Source organism: Oenanthe melanoleuca, chromosome 2, assembly GCF_029582105.1.
Source record: "Oenanthe melanoleuca isolate GR-GAL-2019-014 chromosome 2, OMel1.0, whole genome shotgun sequence".
Classification (NCBI taxonomy): domain Eukaryota; kingdom Metazoa; phylum Chordata; class Aves; order Passeriformes; family Muscicapidae; genus Oenanthe; species Oenanthe melanoleuca.
In genome coordinates this window covers 70,435,399-70,454,489 of record NC_079335.1, presented here as the reverse complement: position 1 = coordinate 70,454,489, position 19,091 = coordinate 70,435,399, and the positions used below count along the sequence as shown (strand labels likewise).

The 19,091-nt window shown below is 40.6% G+C and overlaps 2 protein-coding genes and 1 long non-coding RNA gene across 3 annotated transcripts; 1 reads left to right on the top strand and 2 right to left on the bottom strand.

The window, feature by feature from the left end:
• Positions 1 to 914: 914 nt before the first annotated feature.
• CCT5 (chaperonin containing TCP1 subunit 5) lies at positions 915 to 8,974 on the bottom strand. Its single transcript, XM_056485665.1, has 11 exons — positions 8,742 to 8,974; positions 7,805 to 7,865; positions 7,546 to 7,710; positions 6,848 to 7,046; positions 5,846 to 6,038; positions 4,846 to 4,995; positions 4,401 to 4,520; positions 3,817 to 4,002; positions 2,673 to 2,810; positions 2,121 to 2,301; positions 915 to 1,199 (listed from the first exon to the last, which is right to left on the bottom strand). Exons 1-11 carry the CDS (start codon positions 8,844 to 8,846, stop codon positions 1,072 to 1,074), a joined length of 1,626 nt encoding a protein of 541 aa, XP_056341640.1. The 5' UTR covers positions 8,847 to 8,974; the 3' UTR covers positions 915 to 1,071.
• A 62-nt stretch (positions 8,975 to 9,036) lies between these two features.
• ATPSCKMT (ATP synthase c subunit lysine N-methyltransferase) lies at positions 9,037 to 18,964 on the top strand. The gene is made up of 5 exons (XM_056485666.1): positions 9,037 to 9,236; positions 9,631 to 9,887; positions 11,743 to 11,880; positions 12,618 to 12,668; positions 17,467 to 18,964. The coding sequence occupies exons 2-5, from the start codon at positions 9,636 to 9,638 to the stop codon at positions 17,662 to 17,664; spliced, it is 639 nt and encodes a 212-aa protein (XP_056341641.1). The 5' UTR covers positions 9,037 to 9,236; positions 9,631 to 9,635; the 3' UTR covers positions 17,665 to 18,964.
• On the bottom strand, positions 15,486 to 17,168 carry LOC130250216 (uncharacterized). The gene is made up of 2 exons (XR_008839938.1): positions 16,396 to 17,168; positions 15,486 to 16,329 (listed from the first exon to the last, which is right to left on the bottom strand). It is a non-coding gene; the product is annotated as an uncharacterized LOC130250216 (long non-coding RNA).
• Positions 18,965 to 19,091: the final 127 nt, after the last annotated feature.

The following is a 19,091-nucleotide window of genomic DNA, read 5'->3' as shown; positions in this document are numbered from 1 at the left end:
ATGGGTTTTTAAAATCACAACCCTGAACAGATTCAGAAAACCAGAGCTTGGCAGCAGTAAAAACTGATAAACTGTTGTTGTCCACTGAACTGTATCTAAATGAAACTAATCTGGGGAAAGGCAAAAGAGTAATGATGAAACATTACTAATTTTTTATCAATGACAGTAAATCTTTGCACATTTATCCTCCAACAGTTCCAGAAATAAAACCAGTCCTGTAATTAGTAAACTTGTTTCTACCCTTCTTCCTCTATCAACACTCTCTGAAGGTTTTTGTTTGACTCAAGTGAGGTAGTCACAGCAAAAACCAATCAGAACATGACCTGCTAGCAAACCGTGGCTAGTAAAGAGCTTCCTCTGCCCTACGTGACTCAAGTAATGCCAAGTTGGTATTTGTAACACTTCCCTCCCTTTTGAAATCTAAGAAATTGTGCATTAGTTCTGGTCTACCACTTGTTTCTTGCTTATAGTTTCTCAGGCAAGGCACCTTACTAATCAGTTTTACTCTACCACTCTAAGATCGTACTGGGGACCTTTTGAATAAGTGCACTCAACTGTGGCACTACAAAGTTCTGGGAAAAACCCTCACTTGGCTGATACCCCTGGGAAAAAATCCCTCCCTAATGCTCAAAAATCAGGAAGAGGACAACAAGAAAAGAAAAAAATTGAAGCAACTGGAAGCATGGAATACAGTTCCTTTAAATCTTCAGATTGAAACTTCATACTTAATATATTAAACATATGAGAATTACTGGAGGCTAAAATCATTAGCTAATATTTGATTAACTAATTAAAATAGTGACAGACCTCTTAAAATGAGAATCCTGGGCTTTCCCCATTAGAAACAATGATAAATGATCTATTAAATTTCAACCTGTTTAAGAAAAGATGCAACAATACTTCTGAAACAAGTCTTGAAACCACCAGTGCTAAATTGTTTTATTTCCAACAACTAGCCATTACAGTATGTGAAACAAAAAGTGTCCAGAATAAATAGCTGAAGATGAAGCATCAGAATACTACCGTCTTCGCTACTGCTGTGGCCCCTTAATGTTTCCTGCTTTTCAACCTTCACTCTTCAGATTCTCCAGGTCTACGGATATCATCAATCTTCAGGATCATTCTAACAACCTGAGTGGCCAGAGAAATCTGCTGTTTCTTGCCAATCAAGGTTTCTATAACATGCTGCTGCTTCATATCTGCCAAAAGAAAGCAGATGAATTAGATACCCTTGTGAAATCATAAATACTTAACCTGTAAGTGTTAGTAATTAGTAATAGTAAATTCCATATCATTTCAAAGAATATTTTGAAATCACTACTCCTGGCCACTGTGGTTTACAAACACAGTTTGTACAAACTAGAGTTTTAATCTGGGTTCTTACCAAAGATCTCAGGACATTAAGATACAACTTTTTTTCCCACTAGGTTATGCTTTTCAAAAAGTAATGCAGAATGGTGAAAAACAAAATTTCCATACACATACGTTAAAAGCACTCTAAAGGCTGAGAAAATGCTAAAGAAATGAAAGGTCAAATGCCATCAAACAGGAATACCTAATCAAAGAAAGGTTATGAATGTACAAATTACAGTTTACCACATTCTTTTCTGAAAAAACCAACAGAGTAAGTAAAAAGGTGAAACGTGTAGATCCAGTTGAAGATTTTATACACTGGCTTCTTAGTTTTCTGTATTTGCTCCAGGTTTACATATGCAGACATACTGATGTGAACATCATTGTCTACAAAGATTTCCAGCCTTTACTTCTTCACAAGCCGTTTCTCAAAACGACTGTTTTTAGGACTGCAGCGTAACCTGGATCACTAAACCTGCAGTATTTAAAGCACAGCCTGCTTGCCTCATCCTAAGAGCAGCCTTCTTTCCTTTACTACAGTATCAGTCAACATCTTCAACTAATCTTGCCACCAAACAGAGGCTTTCAGACAATTACACATTTTCTTCCTAGCAGACATACATATATTCTCCAAGCACATTCCCATTTATTATGGCGAGGCACAAGAGTTAGAATAACTCAAGTGATGCACAGGTTTAAAACAAAGCACAGTGAACATTCTGAGCTTTTGAGAAAGAAAACCTCTATCTCCATGTTGCAGTTCTTACCATTTGTTCCTTTCTGCAAACAGTCAATGCCCAGGGCAGGATTATTTTCTTTCACCTGCCTTGCCCGCACTTCGGTCATTGTCTGTATTGGATTCATACCACTGTTCTCTGAGAGGGCCATGGGAATTACCTCCAGGGCATCTGCAAAAGCTCTCACAGCATACTGTTCCAAAGATGGGCACTAGAGGAGAAGAAATTCAAATTCATAAGCTAATAAACTCCAATGTTAATAAAAGCAGATTTTCATACTAAATAAAAATATATCCACACAATAAGCAGATTTTATTTGGAGTATAGTAATGAAATAAATAACTCTGAATCATAACTACTTGAAAATTAGAAAAAAAAAATATTAAACTGCTCCTAGCACAGAAATAAAAAAAATACTGGTAGTGAGAGACAGGAAGGGTAACTATTAACATTGGTTATCAGGGAACATCAGAAAGCACATGTTACAGAACTTTCTGGAAAATCTTTGAAGTTCTTCTGGAATCTCTTAAAGCAGGCTCAGTCCTTCACGCATTGAATAAAATTTTAACTGTCCTTTCTTACCTTATCTGCTGCCTCACTGACTGCCAAGGCACAAGATATTTCAGCTGCACCACCACCATACACAATGCGATTGTCACGAACGAGATTCCGGATTACGCACAAGGCATCGTGAAGAGAGCGCTTTGCTTCTTCGATGATCTGGAATTACACAACAGCATGTGTTTGACAAGACACACATCTGGAGGCTGTGAAGATATAATTCCTAATACAGACATGCAAATTGCACATAAACTCTTAAGATTTTTTTCATGGCTCCAATGCAGCTGTACTATTGCTACATTATCCTACTTAAAAATAGAGAATGTTAGACATCCAGTGGCAAAGAATAAAAATATGCTCAAAAATATACTGTTATTTGTTAAACCTCTAATTCAGAGATAACAAAAACTTACATGAAAAGGTTTTTAATCTTGCATATTCATAAGACACAAAACACTGAACTTTAAACGCAAACATTACTGTCAGACTGCAATATCTGTCCACTTCTCACTTGAACCAATGTAGAAGATTTAACGAAAACACTAACCTTTAAAGCAGTATTTCTGCTTCTTTAAAAGAAAATTTAAGACTAGAGTATGCTCTTTTTTACCAAAGGTTTTTAATTTAAAGTAGAACTTGACCTATAGCAAATACAATTTAACAACAATAGTGCAACTGAAACCCAGTTTAAGTACATAAGCACTTAAAGTGGTCTCAATTCAGGGGAAATGGGGGATATAGGGTGTGGGGATATATAGTTTGCAGTAGTTTGGGGGTTTTATTTGAAATTATTTTGACTGGACTAAATCACAAGTGATACAACTAGGTCTACAATAAAATCAAATCTTTCAAAGATGCTAATGTCTTTACTCATAAAAGTGACCCACTCATGAGAAAAAAAAATTAAGAGCATCCACAGGTAGAATTATGTTTGTATTTATGAACTATATGGTCTAATAGAGAGAAAATTAAAGTTGTTGTTTGAAAACATAAGATGTCAATCTAACAACCTACTTCTGACACATAGTCCTGACTGCCTACAAGCCTTACCCTTCCTATTTGCCCACACTTCAAGGAAAACATAGAGAAGTAGAGAAGAGTGTATTGATATGTATTACAAAGAATCTACACATTCTGCAACTGTGTATCAAAGGCAGCATCTCACCATTTTATTTCCTCCTCTAATGAAAATGGTCACGGCTCTGGAGTTCTGGCACTGCTCGATGAGGAGCATCCTGTCCTTGGTTGTTCCGAAGGAGATCTCCCGCACGACTCCCGCAAAGCCCAGTTTCTCTGCCGTGAGCTCGCAGAAGCGCGGCACGATGCGCCCTCCCGTCGCAATGGCGATTAACTGAAGTGAACAGCCAGCACTTATTGTAACAGCATTTTTCCATGGTGTTTTTCAGGACATAACACCAGTGGAAAAGCATCTGTCAAATGCTGACTCCAAAGGTTATTTTGCCATCACTTCAAACTACTTCAGCCAATGTTTTGCTTCTGCAAACAGGAGAACTGAAGAAAAAACTTTCCTAGACACCTAAAACTATTAAGTAATATACACATGCTCCAATAATAAACCATGATACCCTTCATGGAAGTTTCTTTTCACAAATTCCCAATGATTTTTCTCCAATACCCACCCACATACACAATTATGCAGTGATAGCCAGAAAGCCTGAACTTTTAGCTGGTACAGCCTATTACTTCATAAAAGTTTTAACAACTGGTACAAAGCCCAGTTTCACTTACTTCTATTTCAGGTCCACCAACCCAACGCACAGCAGGCAGCTCATTCTGCAGCAGCAGGTGATTTGCCTCATCATCAAAACCCCACTGGCAAATGGCAAGGTTTGCACCAGTGTCTTTTATCTAAAAGCAACACAAATCATCAACCTTCTGATCAGAACTAACAACGGAATGAAAAACACTCCTCATGGTTTTAATTGTCCCGATTTTCTCAAAAGACAACTCTCAACAAGAACCCTCTGGCACACACAGAGATCAAAATATATCTTAAACAAGCTGGTATCTCTTGCTTACATTAAATTAACTTTGATTCATAGCATTACAACAGCTTGAATGTTGCTTCCCACAAGGATTAGCAACTCATTTACAGGAATAAATCAATGCACTATGCTGTTTGTTTCTAAAGGCTATGAAAGACAAAGAAAACAGAAATAATCCTAAAGGATACCTGCTTCACCATCTCTTCAAACTTCTCCTTTTCATATTTCTGCAGTGCCTTGTAATCATCCACAGATGTGACATCAAGCTTATGTTTGGTTTTAGGCTTAGGTGGTTCAAATGGACAAGTCAGGATTGCAATTTTAGCATCTTTTAGCTCCTGGGCAATTAAAAAAAAAAATAAATTATTTTTGACCTCATTAACATCTCTTTCTTGTATTTGCAAAACATACAGATGTATCTTTATAAACACAACCACACAAGGAAATGTGAAGATCATTTAACTTATTCTAAAGTTAAGTAAGTGCAACTAAATAATTCTGTCAATAGTTTCAATAAACCACTTAGAATCACTTAGACAGCTCCAAGACCTGTCCAAGGCTGTTTAAGCCCTTAACAATCTTTACCAGCCATGCCTTTTTATGATTTAAATGGCCAATGTTTAAAAAACCAAACTATTCCTATCCACTGAGAATACCACTTGTCTTTGTAACAACTTTTCAACCATTAGATGACTGTTATTTTTCATTAGTCTTCCTTTTTAGAGGATAAATATTGTTACTTGCTAGATTAATATTTTAGAACAGTGGAAGTTTTCTGAAAGTACACTGCTCAAAGACTTGGAAACCTTATCTATACCAAATATTAAACAAGGACAGCTTCTGGGGTGTTCCAAACAGAACAACATGGCAATTCATAAAGGTTAAGAATCTTGACACTGCATTGCACTAAGCATATTAAGCATATCACACCCCAGGAATAATTATTTCTATGTAACACAGCCCTGCACCTGTCCTCACTTAGCAGTATAGTAACTCCTCCCTTTCACTACAATTTCTGAAAAATTTCATGCTTCTTGCCCCTTCCTCTGTTGATACATGGGTGAAAAGCCAAACCTAACCACAACACTGTGTAAATACTTAAAAAATGGTAGGGCAACATTTGAGGTGGGCTAGAAATTCTTATTTAAGCCATTACACACAAGTGACACATGCAAGGACATCACTTACTTTAGGCATCTGTGGATGACTGAAATCTTTATCCACAATCACTCCTTTAACCAACTGTGTATCTTCCAGTCTACCACCCACTTTGCCTTGCACTTTGATCAGCTCAAAATCAACATCTTTACGCTCCATGTCTGCTACAGTCAGTACAGCATTCACAGCAATCTCTGCCATTTGCCTGTGGCAGCGGTTAACTCTAGGTTGGAAAAAAATACAATCACGTTATACTCCATTTCCACAATTTGGAAGAAAAATCTGATTCTATCAATCAATATTAAACAGCAAGAAGTACCACTATAGCAACCAACTTCTGCACATTACATTAAAAGAGGGGGTCCTGCTTGTTTGTACACAGAAATAGAAGGTGCTGGCTACAGCAGAAAACAGAGCACACAATACAGCTGGTGTGAGGAACCTTTGTCAATGGAGTCTCAACACAGATTTGGAACAAGTCAGGAGAACTAAACTACTAAAGACTATTCATGAAACAGAAACCACTTAAAGACAACTCTTCAAAGAGCTCTTGAAAAGGTTGAACTCTTTAAAGAGTAAGACCTCTGCAAAGGAAGCCCTTCCAATGCCTGAATTTATGAACTACATAAAACCATAAAGGAAAATGAACTTATGGAACCAGCCTAAGTTAAAATTTCTTTAGCGGGAAAAAAAACAACCCCACCAAAATATGACATTATTTTTAACAGATTTACATTACTTTTGGAACCTGCTATGATGCAGAAACCTGGAACTAATAGGTTAGAATTAAATTGATGCTGCAGCTGTTTAATTTCATGGAACTGACCCTTTGGAGACAAAGGATTCACAATTTCTTATCCTGAGACAGGAGTCCAATGAGGAATTACCCAAAACATAGAACAGCCTTCAGGAGCACTCCAATAACACAAGTAATTTAATAATCCACCAAAACACCAGGATTTCTCCTTTCCACGCAGAGGATTTTCAATGGAAGGGTAAATATTCATCCAATATTCAGTTTTTGGGACTTACACTTTAGAGCCCAGAGTTGTCTTTGCTGTCTGGATCAGAGGCTCAATGTTCTGTGGATCAACTGGGAAACTGTCACTGATTTTGTCGAGATGCTCAATGGCAATGCGTGCTGCCTGCTCATAACCGTCTGCTATTCTGATGGGGTGAATGCCTCGGTCCAGCAACTGCTCAGCCTGCTCCAGTAATGCTCCAGCCAGAACTATTAAAAAAAAAAAAAAGGAAAATGAAGTTTTACTCTTGATTAGAACATATATTTAAGCACATAATCAACAGATTTAAAAAGCACACTTTTTGATTTTTCTGCAATATTTCAAGAGTTCAAGGTTTCCTAAATAACAAAAAAAACCATTAAAAACCACTACTTGCTTTGCTTAGCAAGAAAACCATATTATGTTAAGAACAAAATGAAGCACAGGCATCAAGGCAAGACAAGGAGATTACAGAAGAAAATTATGCAGAAATTTTTTGAAAGTACCAAGGGGGCTCTCAGCACTACCTTAAAATGTAACCAAACTTCAAAAAGACACAAGACTTCTTCCAGATTAGAAAACTTCTAATACAAGAACTGACAAGAATACTGCAACAATAAATACTCCAAACAAGCGCTACAGAAAAGCTACTGTTATTTCTCACAATTTTAATAGCTGAAGCAGCTTTTAAACCTGAAAAGGGAAGCTAAACTTAAAATACTTTCTTACCAACAACTCCAGTAGTTCCATCCCCAATCTCATCATCTTGAGATTTAGCCAGCTCCACCATAAGTTTGGCTATCTGGTGATCCACATCCATCATATTCAGGATGGTAGCACCATCATTTGTCACAGTCACCTCGCCATCCTTGTCCACCATCATTTTATCCAAGCCTGAAAAATGTATATTCAAAGGATGAAGGAAAATTTTGAAAATCTGCCCCAAATAATTACTGGGAGAGAACCACTACAAGATTTTCACTGTTACCATTAGGCCCAAGGGATGTTCTCAGAGTACTTGCTACAGCCTTCGCTGCCATTATGTGAGACTGTAAAACAAAGGATAATAAAGACAGAAGTTAAGTCATTATCATGTATTCCGAAATCACAATATTAAGCTAAGGAAAACACAGCGAGTAGTGCAAATGCTGTAATTTAACTGACAACGACTACGACTGAAAAAGAATCAGTATGTGTGTATCGGTTTTATGACAGAAACATTTCCTGTGCCTTTTCTTCTATAGATTGCACTGGCTCTGCTAAAGCATGCAAAAGCAGAGCAGCCAAATGACAGCCCTAATGCTCAAAGGAGGGAGCAACAGAAGCCGGCAAAGATAAAAAGAGAAGGCAGTGCAATTTTACCCATCCCAGAATCATCACAGGATGGTTTGGCTTGGAAAGGACCTTGAAGATCATCCAGGTCCCACGCCCTGTCAGGGGCAGAACACCTTCCACTAGACCAGGTTGCTCAGTGCCCCATTCAACCTTCCCCTGAACACTGCCAGGAATGGGGCATCCACATTGTCTCTGTTCCAGTAGGGATTCGTACCACCCGCACTCAGCCCCAGCCTTCCTTCGCGGCCGAGCCCCAGGCGGGGTCTGAGGGCCGGGGCAGCGGGGAGCTGGGCAGGAGCCGCGGGGAGGGGAGCGCCGGCGGTGACGGCCCCAAAGCCCCGCAGCTCCGGGGCGGATCCAGGCACGGAGATCGCACAGACGCCGTGCCGCGGATTCCCAGCCCCGGGGCTATCCCTTCTCTCTTCCTCCATCTGGGCCTAGTCCGGGCTCCATCCGCCCAGCGCCGCGCCCCAAGGGCTCCATGCTCCCGCCCCCCGCGGCAGCATGGCACGGCACAGCACAGCATGGCGCGGCGCGGCCCAGCCAGCGCGGGCCCGCGCACCGCCCCGGCGGCCGCCCCGCCCGCTCACCTTGAGCGCCTCCAGCCCCATGAGGCGCGTCTTGCGCTCCTGGTCCTTCAGGATGAGGAAAGGCCGCCCATACTCGTCAAACGCCAGAGTCCCCATGGCCGACATGGCTGCGCCGCCTGCTCCCACCGCCGCCGTCCGCGCGCACCGCCCGGAAGCCGCCGCGCCCGCCGCGCCACCGCGCACCGCCCCGCGCCTGCGCAGCAGCCACACCCGCGCCCTATTTCGCGGGCGGGACCTTTGTGGCGCCCCCAGCGGAGCCTTCTGGAAGCCGCCCGGCGCTGGCGGCCGCACCCCCGCCTCCCGGGGGCGGGGAGGGAAGGAGGGAGGACGGACTGAACGAGGCGGAATACGGGCGGCGGGCGAGGTGACAGCGGGCTGCGAGGGGTGACGTGAGGGCAGAGGAAGGAGGACACGCGGTGAAAAAAGTGTGCGCGGCGCTTCTCTCCGGAGCGCCTTCGGAAAGGTTTCAGTCCCCTACCTCTTCACAGTGAAGTGGTACGGCCCTTCCCTATAAATGCTGCAGGCCGAGCGTGACCCTGGGCTGGTTATGTGCGGGTTGGGGTGTGCAATGGAGTGTCGCTGTGTCCCGGGGAAAGGTTCCTCGCAGGGAAGGAGCAGTAACTCCCGGACTGTCCCGTCGCGGCTCCCGGGCGGTCCGTGGCGGGGAGGTTCCTGCCTGCGCCGCCCTGGAGCTGATCTGGGGCGCGCTGCTGCGCGCCCGCGTGTGGAGGGCCGGGGCTTTCAATGGCATTCCTGCTCCCTCAGCTTTTCAGCAGCCGTAGCTCGGCTGGAGCGGTATACGGTGGTTTTCCCCTCTCTTACACCCTAGCTCTTTGCTACAAGATACTGCTTTGTGCCAAGTGAGCGAAAGCACTCTGTCGGTCCGCAGGCGCGATGTCGCGGGCGCTGGCGGAGGAGGGAGCGGGCGGCTCCCGGAGCGGCGGCTGGGGGCTGCTGGTCACGGCCGGCCTGGGAGGGACCCTGGCGGCCCTCTATGCCGTGGCCACCCCCTTCGTCACCCCGGCCCTGAGGAAGGTGTGCCTGCCCTTCGTTCCTGCTACCGCCGCTCAGATCCAGAATGTGCTGAAAATGCTGGAAAACAGAAGTGGCTCCCTAGTTGACATTGGTAGCGGGGATGGCCGCATTGTAAGTTTTGGATGTTGCCTTCCTTTTAGATCACCTCTTAAAATGTGCCAAGGTGCCGGGGCTGCGTTTTCTCACACTTGAAAATGTATTGTCTCTTGCATCCGGTGGTTGTGTCCGAGTCTCAGTTTTGATGAGTAATAAATATTTTTTGCTGCAGTCTTACCTGTAGCTTGACCAAGGTAATGGACAAAATGTCACTGTGGTGACTGGAGGGAATCACAGTGCATTCACTTGAAAAGATGCAATCTTTTGAGTCTTGGTACTGGTTGATGAAGAGCTGTGATTCCACAAAATGTGTAGTTGCAGCAAGGCTGTGAGATGCTTAATGTATAAGTGTGATAGAAATGCAAAAAGAAGCGAGCAATGAGCGTTGGATTATAAAAAGAAAAATCCGGGTGTGATTAGAACTGTAGTATTCACACCTTTGTGCTTCCCCACTTTCAAATCCATGTGGTGAAACTAGGATAAACACCAAGAGAAATGGTGAGAATCATGAAAGAAGAAGTGGTACTGTGTTTCCAGGGTATTGCTTGAGCCCCAGTTTGTGAAATGTGGTGAGGATACAGTGGAGAATGGTGTGGTTTGGTTTTTCTTCTGTTGCTGTGACATTTTGTGTGTTTTTTCATAACTATCTGCTTCAAGTCAGATTTAGCTACAGGGTGGTAGTTTTTGATGGAAACACATAACTTCTTGTATGCTACCTTTATCCATGTTTTATGTGAATGAATCAACTATTTGTCCATGTAAAAAAACCAAACAAAGAAATATTTGAAACCCCAACTCTGTGGAGATGACTTGAATTGTGCCTGGGTAAGAAAAAGACCAAAAAACTTAAGCATGAGATAACTGCAGTTTCTGATGCCCTCTCTGATCATCATTCTGACTCTCATCAGAGGTATCTAATTTCAATAGGTAACGTGTCATTAATTCTGATATAATATAATGGAGACTGAAGACTATTTGGAAAGCCAGGTGCCTAAAAGTGAATGCTTGGTGCTTCCTTGATGCATCTGTCCTGAAAAAGTCTGTTCAGATGCTTTTAATTATTGAGCACTTACTCAGGTGTAATTGGTGGATAAATATGAAGATATTTACCACATCTCCAAGTGTTGTAAAAATATCAGATTCTTTTGGTGAATTTGCAATTACTCTGTGTGTGATGGAAGATGTATTATTTTAACAGTGTGAAATACACAGTCCAGGTAAAGCTATTTGAGAAGTTCTGTTAAGAAATATGTACTTCCTGATTTCACCTTGCTTGTTTTGTAATTGATAGATCATCAGGTGATTCCTGATTAGAAGTTAGCAGTAACCTTTTAAATTATGTCGGAAACCTTTATTATAGAAATCAGTGCATTTTTTGATTTTTTAAAAAAATGTAGATCAACAGATTACTTTTAGGCTCTTTCTGTTGGTGTGTCATTTTGGTTCTTATTCAGGGTCTGCTCAAGTACCTATCTCTCAATGCTTTTCAAACAAGTGGTCTAACTTTGAGTGTTTGACCACTGTTCTCTCTCCATAAAGAATGTTGCTACTCTTTAATTCCAAGACAGTGTCATGAATGTGTTAAATTAAAATTTATGTAAATCACAGATGTACTGCAAGCTCCCAGCTTTGCCCTGTGAATGTTTGTTTTCATTTTGTATGCTTGGCTATATTTCAGTTAGACTAGTAATAATAGTAAAATGTAGTTTTGAGTTTTTGTTCTCTATACAGCTGATCTGTTGGGCATTAAAACTACTGTGACTTAGAAAAGTGCTTTCCTTTGGTTTATATTTTAAATATAACTGTGTGCTCCTGTTTAGTTGAATAGACTTTTATGTTTCTAAGTGCAGATTTATTTTCTTCCTTGTAGGTGATAGCAGCTGCAAAAAAGGGATTCCAGGCTGTCGGTTATGAATTGAATCCCTGGCTAGTCTGGTACTCCAGATATCGTGCCTGGAGAGATGGGGTACATCAGAACACCAAATTTTATATTTCAGACTTATGGAAGGTATGTAGTGAATTATGTAAGAATGGATCTGGGATGATTGAGAGATTTTATAAGTTTGGAAATACTTTCCTGAAAGAGCTAAATACTGTCTGACCAAGGTGCTATATTGGGCTTTGAGAAAAGTACTTGTGCTGGGAATCTGGTTTCTATGGGCTCACTATACTCAGGTCTGCTGCTTTTGTGATTTATTCAAGTGCTTCCTTTATCAGTAGAGGCTCCTTGAGCAAGCCTGGGCCTGATGAATGTGGGAGGGTTTTTTTGTCTGTAGAGGTGTTTGTGTTTTCAGAGGAGCATAGGAGAACTTCATGGTGCTGAGTGGAAGAGCTCAGTCATTATAATGCCTAGAAAGTTTTTATAGCTAGCTAACATTTAACAAAAGAAGGGGCAAACTTAAAGTATACATGATTTTATTATATACAGGAGTTGTGAAAATAACCCTTTAGTTATTAGTAAAGTCATGTAGGTATTTTCTGAATTAATACTTTCTGTGCTTCTAGAATTGCTGTTCCATATTCTTGGCCAGACAGGAGAAGTTTTTTTGCTGTTCAGCAGTATAAAGTTTTCTTTATGTGGAAGCTTTTGTGATGAAAAATTGGTAAGGGATCTCCTTACATTTTTGTGGTCTAAATCCTTGTTGAAAGAAGTGCAGCTAGAGGAATTACGAGAAAAGAATGGTGAGAATTTCTCCAACTGTAAATGCCATGTTCAATAAGATTTGTTCTCAAATTTTATTTTAGGTTTCTTTTTCCCATTATAGAAATGTTGTTGTTTTTGGAGTACCTCAGATGGTAAGCTTGCTACTGATTTTTTATTTTTATTATATTATTGTATTTTATTATACTGTCTAATTACTTGTTACAATGTTTAGTTATTTTAATGCCAAGGTGTTCACTGTTAATACAGTAATCTACAAAATGAATCAACCTGAAGATGGTCAAAGGTAGTCAGTAATAATTATAGAATCATAGAATATTAAGGATATTAAGGATTGGAAGGGACCTTAAGTATCATCAAGTCTCACCCCCGCTGTGCATGGGGTACTTCCCATTAGACCAGTTGCTCAAGGCCTAATCCAGCCTAGCTTTGAACAGTGCCAGGGTTGGGCCATCCAGAACCTCCCTGGGCAACATGTTCCAGTGTCTCACCACCCTCACAGTAAAGAATTTCTTCCTAATGTCCAATCTAAATTTCCCTTTCAGTTTTTATCTGTTCTCCCTTGTCATATCTCTACAGTTCCTGGTGGAACTGTACAGCTTCTCTGTATGCTCCTTTCTGATATTGGAAGGTTTGTATGAGGTCTCCACCCAACCTTCTCTTCTCTAGTTCCAATGCCCCTGCCATAAGCAGGGACACTTTTGACTAGACTAGGTTCCTCTAAGCCCCATTCAACCTGGTTTCAACAATTCCATGGCTGGGGCATCCACAACTTCTCTGGGCAACCTGTTCCAGTGCCTCACCAACCTCATGTGAAAAATCTCTTCCTTATACCAAATCTAAACCTACTCTGTTTGAAGCCCTTCCCCCTTGTCCTGTCACTACATATGCTTGTAGAAGGTTCCTCTCCATGTTGTAGGCTCCCTTCAGGTACTGGGAGGCTGCAGTTAGGTCCCTTGGAAGCCTTCTCTTTTCCAGGCTGGACAAACCCAATTCTGTCAGCCTGTGCTTCTGTATTGCTTGTTCCTTTGCTAAGGCAGGTGCGAGATGAAGTGAAGGAAGAGCTTTATGGGATGCTACACCATACAGCATACACTGAAAACATTTCTGCAGCAGTAAACCTTCATATTCTGTGTGGTTTTATTTGCTGGTTTGTTTTTTTCAACAGCACCAGAAGTAAATCTCTACTTCAGATTGCAATTGTAACCCGTATTGGAATCTGAAGTGGATATGTGTGGGATATTAGTGAGTGCTGTGATGTTCCTCGTGCTGCCAGCCCTGGGTGTTATGTGCTCCCTTGCCTGGGTTCCAGCAGGGGGCACTGGAAACGTTTGGATTTGCAGTCAGGAATTCTGCCATTGCACCGAGAGGAAAAGTGCTGGTGAGGAAAGCTGGCTCAGTAAACTAGGAATAAACAAATACCCTGGGGTAATTGTGAGTAAACCCAGCAGAAATACTGAATCAACTTTTAGGTGTAATAAAGCAGGATACATTAGTTACAGCTGTGATAGAAAGGGTAGCTATAGGGCTCAGAATAACTTTTGTAGATGCAGTAAATACTAGGTTAAATTCTTTCAGCAAAAGTACTGGCATAAATGCAACAGATGCAAACATACGAACCTCTGTGTTTCCTGAACATTCATTTGCTTATGATCCCCTTTAAATTTACTTTAGAAGTTCTTAATGCTCAGCTTCCTGAATGACTAAATTAATTTTCTAGAAACCGTAATGCATTTCTTGTTTTTTACTGAGGAACAACAGATCTCTTTTGCTTTTTTAATAATGCTGGCTTGATTTGATGCTTTCACACAGTGCTTTTATTTCATAGCCGAGATTAGCTTTAAAAACTTCAATTTATTGATCTTCAGGGAAGACTAAGACCTCTCTTGTTCTTGCAAGCATCTGGGGTGAAGGTATGTTTGAGTTATGGCAGAGAGAGACTTACTTGTTCAGGGTAGGATGATGGTGTTCATGTTTGCATCTCCTGTGTGTTTTAACTGATTATATACTGTACAAAAGGTTTACTAAGCTATGTATCTGTGTTGACACACCAAAAAATTCCCCCAATCCCTGGCTTGACATAAAATACAATACGATTGTAACACCTAGTGTAACTGATATATTTAGATTAAAAACTTGTTTGACTGGTTCAAGGATATAATTATTTTTGACTAAACTTGGCTGAGCTATTAATGATACTTTCTAATTTCTGCTAATATGGACATGCAGTGTCACTAATTTTCATAATTACTCCTAAAAAATTGGTCCATGTCTATATTTATATTTTCTGTAGCAAAAATTTTTCTGGTGTCTCAACTCAGTTTTGGATAACAAAGTGGGCTTATTTTTCTAGTTTGTTTAAGGTGCTAGTAGGCTTATTTTTATAGGTGTTTAAGGCAGGAAAAATGTTTCAAAGCATTTAGAGTGCAGGTGAAGTCAGAGCCTTAAAAATATTTGGAGGTAACTCTTTGGTATATTAGATCTATGACTGTAATTTTCCTAAAGTATTCCATTGTTAGCTTAAATGTAGCTATAATAGGATGTTAACATCAAAGACACACCCTGCATGTATGTGATAATGGAAGCTCTTTGTAACCTTTGGAAATACTTTTTCTTTAGTCAGTCTTATTTTCTAATGTTCTTTTGGGTTTTGTTTATTTTATAGTTTTTGGTGAAATTCTATGTATTTTTGTCTCTGTGACTTAAGTTATATTTGTAAATAACTACTGTTCTTGAAATTTTTTAATGTTTAAACATTGCATCATAATAACCAAAGTAATTAGCTTTTTACATGTAGCAGAAGTAGCCTGTAGAGTTTGCCATTAAAATTGCTCATTCAGATAGATACAATATATAGGAATAAAAGAAATTCCAAATGGATGTGCACTGCTGATCTGCTTAAATATACCATCAAACTTTTCCAAAGGACAAAAGTGTCTAAATCTTTTAGGTTTCTTTTTTTTTTTTTTTTTTTTCTCTAGAACATAATCACTATCTGGGATGGAAAAGAAATTTATTTTAAGTCTATATATGTTATTTCTCACTTAATCCGTGGCAGAATTTGCAAAACACTTATTAGAAAACGAGTATGTGACTAGCAGGGTGTTGCTCTGTTCTAGGAAAGTAGTGATATTTCCCCTGACTTTCATATCCTCTCAGTTTTTGTGAATGGAGGAAAGCTGGACTGTAGGTGTTCAACCAAGGAGAGTTGCATAGAAGTGTGTGACATGGTTCCCCTCAGCATCCTACTCTCTAAATTGGGGAGAGATGGATTTGGTGGATGGGCTGTTCAGTGGATAAGGAATTGTCTGGATAGCTGCATTCAGAGGGTCAGTGTCTCCATGTCCAGATGAAGATCAGTTACAATTGGTGTCCATCAAGGGTCTGTATTAGGAGCAGTCCTGCTTAATATCTTCATCAATAGCATAAAACAGTGGGATTGAGTGAATGCTCAGAAAAATTTGCAGATGACACCAAGCTGTGTGATGCAGTTGAAGTGCCTGAAGGACAGGATGCCATCCAGAGGGAGTTGACAAGAATTGGGCCCATGGGAATCTCATGAGGTTTAACAAGACCAAGTGCAAGGTGCTGCACCTGGGTCAGGGTAACCCCAAGTACCAACCCAGGCGGGGATGAACAGATCCGGAGCAGCTCTGACCAGAAGGACCTGGGGGTGCCTGGTGGACATGACCCAGCAGTGTGCATTCACACCCCAGAAACCAAAAGTATCCTGGGCTGCATCCAAAGCAGAGTGGCCAGCAGGGGAGGGAGGAGATTCTGCCCCCCTGTTCTGCTCTGGTGGTACCCCACTTGGAGTGCTGCATCCATCTCTGGGCACCCCAGCACAAGACAGGTGTGAACCTGTTGGAGTGGGTTCAGGGGAACTCCTTTCCTATGAAGGCAGGCTGAGAGACTTGGGTTATTCAGCCTGGAGAGGACTTGACTTTGGGGAGACCATATTGTGACGTTCTAGTACTTAAAGGGGGCTTGTAAGAAGGTGGGGACAGACTTTTTAGTAGGGCCTGTAGGGACAGGACAAGGAGTAATAGTTTTAAACTAAAAGATGGCAGATTCATATTATATACAAGTAAGAAAAATTTTGTGACTAGGATGGTAGAATACTGGAACAGGTTGCCCAGAGTGGCAGTAGATGGGGACTGGATGGGGCTCTGAGCAACCTGATCTGGTTGAAGAGTCCCAGTCCATGGCGGGTGTTCAACTGGATTACTTCTAAAAGTCCCTTACAATCCAAACTATTCCATGATTCTACATTCTGTTTCATGGAATGCTGCTGAAGGGATTCACGTGCTTGTATTAACAGGGTGTGGATTCAACTAAGCTCAATTTCAGTATTATTTAACATAACAGTATTTTACCATAGAGTGACAGCAGAATGTTTGCTTTGGGTTGTTGCCTGTGTGATGTTTGGAGTGTCCCAGGATTGGTCTTGGGATTGGACTGTAAATTGTGAGCAGTGATGACCTTTGAGTATCACACAATAGCTTGTGTACTGTAGTGTGTCATAAATAGCATAAATTCAGGGGGCTGAACTTTCATTCTCTCAGAGAAGAACCCCACTGAATAGAATCATGAATTAGAACATGCAAAGTCTTTGCCTGAAGTTTTAGTTGTTGTTTTTTATTTTTAATTTTAATTAAGGAATATTTTACAAGTTTTGATTTAATTTGTATATATTAAAGTAATGATTTCCTTGATCCCACCAGCTCGGGCTGTGGGACAATAACAATTTTCTTGTTTTATATATTCTTTGTGAAGGCATCAAAGCCAAAATATATATCATTAATACTTTCCTAAGATTTAAAAAAAAAAATTACTCAAATCTTGGATTTCACTTGACCACCTGAATTAGATTCTAAAGAGAATGCTCTTGTTTTTTACTGTTTCTGAGAGGTTTTTCTTGTAACTCAACAGATGCCACAGCTGGAGAAGAAGCTGGAAGAAGAACTTGAATGCAATGCCAGAATCATTGCCTGTCGCTTTCCTTTCCCTTGCTGGATTCCAGATCATACTACTGGAGAGGGAATAGACACTGTGTGGGCCTATGATTTGAAACATTCTAGAGGATGTGAAACAAAAAGCTTGGAAATCACACCAGAGACAGAATCTTAAACATCTAATTTGGTTTCTTACAGAAATTTTTAGCTTTGACTGGACCTGTCAAAGATAAGATTAATGTGGAGATAGCCCTGGCATATGAAGATGTGTATTCACTGTAAGAGCTGAAGTACAGTGATTGTCTGAAACCACACAAAGATTCTTGAAAGGTGGAGTTAAATGGCTTAATGTGGTGTTCTGGTTTAACCCCATCTAAAAGTGAAGTACCACACAGATATTCACTCACCCCAGTCCCCAGATTCCCCAGTAAGATGGGAAAGAAAGCTAAAATAAAGGTCATACCCATGTCCATGGATTGAGATAGGAATAGTTTAATAATTGAAATGAATTTTTGGATAATAATAACAAGAGAGGAGTAAAACCCAAGAAAGATGATTGATGCACAATACCCTTGCACACCACCCAGTGATGGATGCCCACCCAATCCCAGAGCAGTGACTGGTCCCTCCTTGCCAACTCTCCCCAGTTTATGTACTGGACATGATGTTCTATGGTGTGGAATATTCCTTTGGCCAGTTCAGCCATGCTTTCTCCTGGTTTCTTGCAGACCTCCTTGTTGGCAGAGCCTGAGAAACTAAAAAGTCCTTGGCTTGGAGTAAGCACTGCTCAGCATCAACTAAAACCATTAGTGTGTTATCAGCATTAGTCTTTTCTAAATCCAAACCACAGTGCTGTACCATCTAATAGGAAGGAAATTAACTCCCAGCTGAAAGCAGAATATGTAGTTAGTCAAAATTATGAGAGTTTTTATAGAAGTGAAAAAACTTCAATATGAAAAAGGGGTTAGAACATAATTCACTACAGTTAAGGGGAATATATGTATAAGTTTAAATGCTCAAATTTGTGAACTTAATGTATACATTCTTTCTGATGCTACAGAGCATTTGGTACTGGTGTTGGAATGGTGTGCAAGTGGCTGCTCAAATGAACTGTATTTCCAAAATGTCTGAATTATGAGTGCCAAGTACATAATGCTGCATCCACAAAACTGGTCCAGATGGAGTATGATGATGACACCAATGTTTCACACCGCAGCCTTCAATGTGTACTTTTAAAAGTTGAGTATGACAAATATAACAAGTTGTTTGTTCATTAATACAAGTACTGCCTCTCATTATATTAATGTATTTTTATTTAACTTGTGTTCTATTTTAGCATCAGCTGGAAAATAAACTTGAAGTAAGCTGCTGCCCTTCTCGTTTGCCTCTTTCAGTGAGGGAGGGGCTAAAGCAGAAATTATGGTTTGAGGTAGCAATTTACTAAAAGCACAAAGCAAGAGTAAGACATGGCACAGTAACGACAGCAATATTAATGGCAAAAGGATACAAAAAGAAGGTATTTTACTGGCATAAACAGGTGTTCACCACTGGGAACAAGAATAATGGTGGATGCTTCCCATAGATTGTGTCTATGTGGCTTCC

Excerpts from the sequence above, each read along its gene's own strand:
- ATPSCKMT (XM_056485666.1), top strand. The coding sequence starts at position 9,636 with ATGTCGCGGGCGCTGGCGGAGGAGGGAGCGGGCGGCTCCCGGAGCGGC. Across the intron at positions 9,888-11,742 it reads GTAGCGGGGATGGCCGCATT|GTGATAGCAGCTGCAAAAAA; the intron begins GTAAGTTTTGGA and ends TCTTCCTTGTAG. Across the intron at positions 12,669-17,466 it reads TTTTTGGAGTACCTCAGATG|ATGCCACAGCTGGAGAAGAA; the intron begins GTAAGCTTGCTA and ends GTAACTCAACAG.
- CCT5 (XM_056485665.1), bottom strand. The coding sequence starts at position 8,846 with ATGTCGGCCATGGGGACTCTGGCGTTTGACGAGTATGGGCGGCCTTTC. Across the intron at positions 7,866-8,741 it reads TGGGGCTGGAGGCGCTCAAG|TCTCACATAATGGCAGCGAA; the intron begins GTGAGCGGGCGG and ends TTTGTTTTACAG. Across the intron at positions 7,047-7,545 it reads TGGAACTACTGGAGTTGTTG|TTCTGGCTGGAGCATTACTG; the intron begins GTAAGAAAGTAT and ends TTTTTTTAATAG.